Genomic DNA, 3,704 nt, shown 5'->3' with positions numbered 1-3,704 from the left:
TGAGCAAAAACAGCTTCTATAACCTAATCCAGACCGGCATTATTTAATTTTAGAAATAAAAATCGCTCAACGTCTCTGTTCTGGCACTTGAAAGATCATTTTTTTAGGAAATTTCCATACTAATATAAAAACAGTATTCCATTTGCAGTGTTTTGCAATATTGTAGTACTATCAGCCAGTATATCAATTTTCTTGTAGGTTTATAGGGGAGTGACAAGGAATAATGCACCAAAAACATTGAGTAAACTCAGTGCTAACCAACTTTATAGGTAATATAAAATAGTTTATAAAGGAAAAGCATGGAGTTATGGATTATGAATTCTAAGTCTGAACAAAAAAAAAATGCTAATACCTGTAAAATAACCTGTAAAATAAATCTGAGCTGGCATGTAGCTATAGAGTTGCAGAGGTAACAGCCATGCCCAAGCCCCGAATGTAATATGATACAAATATTGTACAGTAAATAGCACATGGTAGATCTCTGTATTTGAAAAAAAAGTATTAACAGAAAAATATCAAATGAAAAATGGTACAATAGGGTGCTACATTTCCTTGTGCAAAAGTGCTAAAGTAAATGCTACATTTCCTAATGCAGGAATGAATGTTGTAAAAGACATGAGGGCTTATTTTTGCATTACCAATTGTTTTTTGTAATGACATCACTCTTTTTACCATAAAATGTACAACAAAACCAAAAGAACATTATTTGTGTGAGAAAACTGCAATTTTGCTAATTTTGGAAGGTTTTATTTTCACACGGTATACTTTAACTGCAAAAATTACACATTTTCTTTATTCTGTGGGTTAATACGATTGAAATGATACCCATGGTTAGATGTTCTTCTATTATTGTGTGGCGTTTAAAAAAACCTCAAACTTCTTTTACAAAATAAGAATGTTTAAAATTGCCCTATTTTGACCACCTATAACTTTTTTCATTTTTCTGTATAAGGAGCTGTATGAGGCTAATATTTTTGTGCAGTGATCTGTATTTTATTGGTATATCTGGCTTTTTATATTCTTTTATTTTTTTTTTGGGAATATAATGTGATAAAAAAGCAGCAATTTTGGGGGGCGTGTCCTGCAGTGCATGGCGGCGGTCGCATAAACCTTGTGCTCCGCTGCAGCCCAGGCCTAACAGCGGCTACACAGCATTGATCCTGAGCATATCGCTACAGCAATTGTGCCCACCGGTACCTGAACTATCGGGGCACCTGATGATGACCCGGAGGCGAGGGAAAAAGAGCCCACTGAAGCTCACGGCGTTCTTTCCTGCTGCAGAGGCCTCACAAGATGGCGCGGCTCAGTGCGGGTCAGCGTCTCCGGCTACTGGAAGTGCCTCACCAGCGTCTTCATCCTCTCCGACGGGCTGCGCCCTGGAGGCTTCTCCTTCAACTCCTCCAATTCTCCTGACAGGCTGGTCACCCTCGGTGCAGCAGGACCCGCAGGTACCGTTTTCCCCGATCTCCTCCAAGCCACTGGGAGCGGGGACACTGCATACTAGAGGCCCGGGAGGCCCTGATGGGAGCTCTCCGTCGGCGCCCCTAACTGAACCTATTATGAGGGGGCTTCTTGCTGAGTTACACACCTCCATTCAGGGCGACATTAAGGCAGCCGTGTCCAATATACAGCATGAGATCTCCTCTCTTGGACACCGCACATCGCACATTGAGAACAAGATGGCGGAACTCACCTCTTCTCATAATGAAGTGGTGGACTTAGCTAATGGCCTGGAGGATGAGGTTGCCGCTCTTCAACTTAAGATAGCTGATATGGAGGACAGGTCTCGCCGAAACAATCTAAGGGTGAGAGGGGTGCCGGAGTCTGTGAAAACGGAGGACCTCAACACCTTCCTAACGGATTATTTTGCATTGTTGTTGCCTCAGGCTTCCACCCTAGATTTGCTCATGGACAGAGTCCACAGGCTTCCTAAGCCCAAAACCCTACCTGCTACTACACCGAGGGATGTGATTCTGCGCCTTCACTTTTACCATATTAAGGAGCAATTAATGTTGGTGGCGCGCTCCTCACCCTCCCTACCAGAGGAGTATTCGGGACTCCAACTTTTCACAGATCTTTCTGCTGCCACTCTAGCCAGGAGACGTGAGTTCAGTGCGGGGACTAAAGCTCTCAGAGAAAAAGGGATCCCTTATAAATGGGGATTCCCTGTGAAATTGATTATCACCAATAAGGGGTCCAAACATGTGGTCTCTTCCCCGGAGACCCTTCTGCAACTGTGTGCGGAATGGAACTTGCCTGTTGATCTAACTGCTCAGAGGTCCCTGGACATACCGCATGCTGCTAAGATAGCTGAAGAATGGAAAGTTGTCTCCCACCGCAAGAAGAAAATCAAGACATGAACTGTTCCTCTGCCTTTGGACAGGCCTGTCCGACTTGTCTCACTGGCTTATGACTGGGGTATCCCTCCCCACCCTTTGGGTTACTTATCCTCTTAGTGCTCTGGATACTTTTCCTGAATGCTGAAACATTCGGCCTAACTGCAGTCGAATGTACTTTCCTACCCCCATTAAGACCTACCACATGGTCTTTACTACTGCTTGCTCAATTTATTTGTTCTTTGTTGTTCGTTCTGTTTACTTGTTTTCTGTCCTGTTGGTCCTCCATCACTCACTTTCTCTAATAATGGATATGAGAGGCTCCTTTTGCGAGCTGCTAAGTGTAGTTGTATCATCTTCAACGGGAGTACCTACTCCCTTTCAGTTTACTGTGCTAATGGTTCTGCTTTGCGTTGATGTATACTTTAATTATGGTTATTAAGGTTGTGTCTATGAATGTGCGGGGTCTTAACTCTCCGTATAAAAGGTCTCTGGTGTGGAAGGAGGCTAGACGGCTGGCGGCCGATGTCCTCTGTATACAAGAATCCCATTTATTAGCCCTAGATGCCCATAGACTCCAAAATAAGAGATATCCACATATCTATCAAGCGCATGCTGTTCACAAAAAGGGAGGAGTGGCGATTGCGTTTAAGAACACCCTGACGGTTACTGTCCAGCACTCTGTGATAGACGATAGAGGTCGTTTTATAATTATTGTGTGCTTACTAAACAATGTTCAATATACCTTAGGCTCCTTATATGCGCCTAATGCGAAACAGTGTACCTTCCTCAGAGCATTCTTGCGCAAATTGGAGTCCTTGAGAAAGGGACACTGCCTACTGCTAGGAGATTTTAATATGACCATGTGGCCTAGTGTAGATTCTACTTCGCCCAGTTTGAAAAAAGAACCCACAGGTTTCTTCACTAGTGTGTCCCAAAATGACCTATATGATGTTTGGCGTATATCCCACCCCACGGAAAGGGACTTCACCTTCTTTTCTCATGTACATAAGATATACACCAGAATAGATTACGCCCTTACCTCCCACTCTCTCCTATCATTGGTTTCAGAGGCCCAAATTATGCCCATAGAATGGTCGGACCATTCCCCCATAAGTGTAACCATTAAAGAATCGCATAGCGCTCGCCCGACCTATCTTTGGAGACTTAACCCACTAATACTCCATAATCCTGAATACTCTGAAGCGACCAAGTTGGCGGTTGATGCCTACTTCCGCATTAATGATACTGGCGATGTCACAGACCCCATGCTTTGGTGTGCGTTTAAGGCTACAATTAGGGGCCACTTTATTAGCCAAACTGCCTATGACAGGAAGCTCCGCCAGACCAAAACACTAGAACTCCAAC

General features: G+C 43.8%; 1 protein-coding gene across 1 annotated transcript; it reads left to right on the top strand.

Annotated features, from left to right (window-relative positions):
• The first annotated feature begins 1,079 nt into the window (after positions 1 to 1,079).
• LOC130357419 (uncharacterized) lies at positions 1,080 to 2,360 on the top strand. Its single transcript, XM_056560112.1, has 2 exons — positions 1,080 to 1,805; positions 1,887 to 2,360. The coding sequence occupies exons 1-2, from the start codon at positions 1,218 to 1,220 to the stop codon at positions 2,358 to 2,360; spliced, it is 1,062 nt and encodes a 353-aa protein (XP_056416087.1). The 5' UTR covers positions 1,080 to 1,217.
• Positions 2,361 to 3,704: the final 1,344 nt, after the last annotated feature.

This window comes from Hyla sarda, chromosome 2 (assembly GCF_029499605.1).
Source record: "Hyla sarda isolate aHylSar1 chromosome 2, aHylSar1.hap1, whole genome shotgun sequence".
Taxonomy (NCBI): domain Eukaryota; kingdom Metazoa; phylum Chordata; class Amphibia; order Anura; family Hylidae; genus Hyla; species Hyla sarda.
This window is presented reverse-complemented; position numbering and strand designations above follow the sequence as displayed.

Excerpts from the sequence above, each read along its gene's own strand:
- LOC130357419 (XM_056560112.1), top strand. The coding sequence starts at position 1,218 with ATGATGACCCGGAGGCGAGGGAAAAAGAGCCCACTGAAGCTCACGGCG. Across the intron at positions 1,806-1,886 it reads CTCGCCGAAACAATCTAAGG|GCTTCCACCCTAGATTTGCT; the intron begins GTGAGAGGGGTG and ends TTGTTGCCTCAG.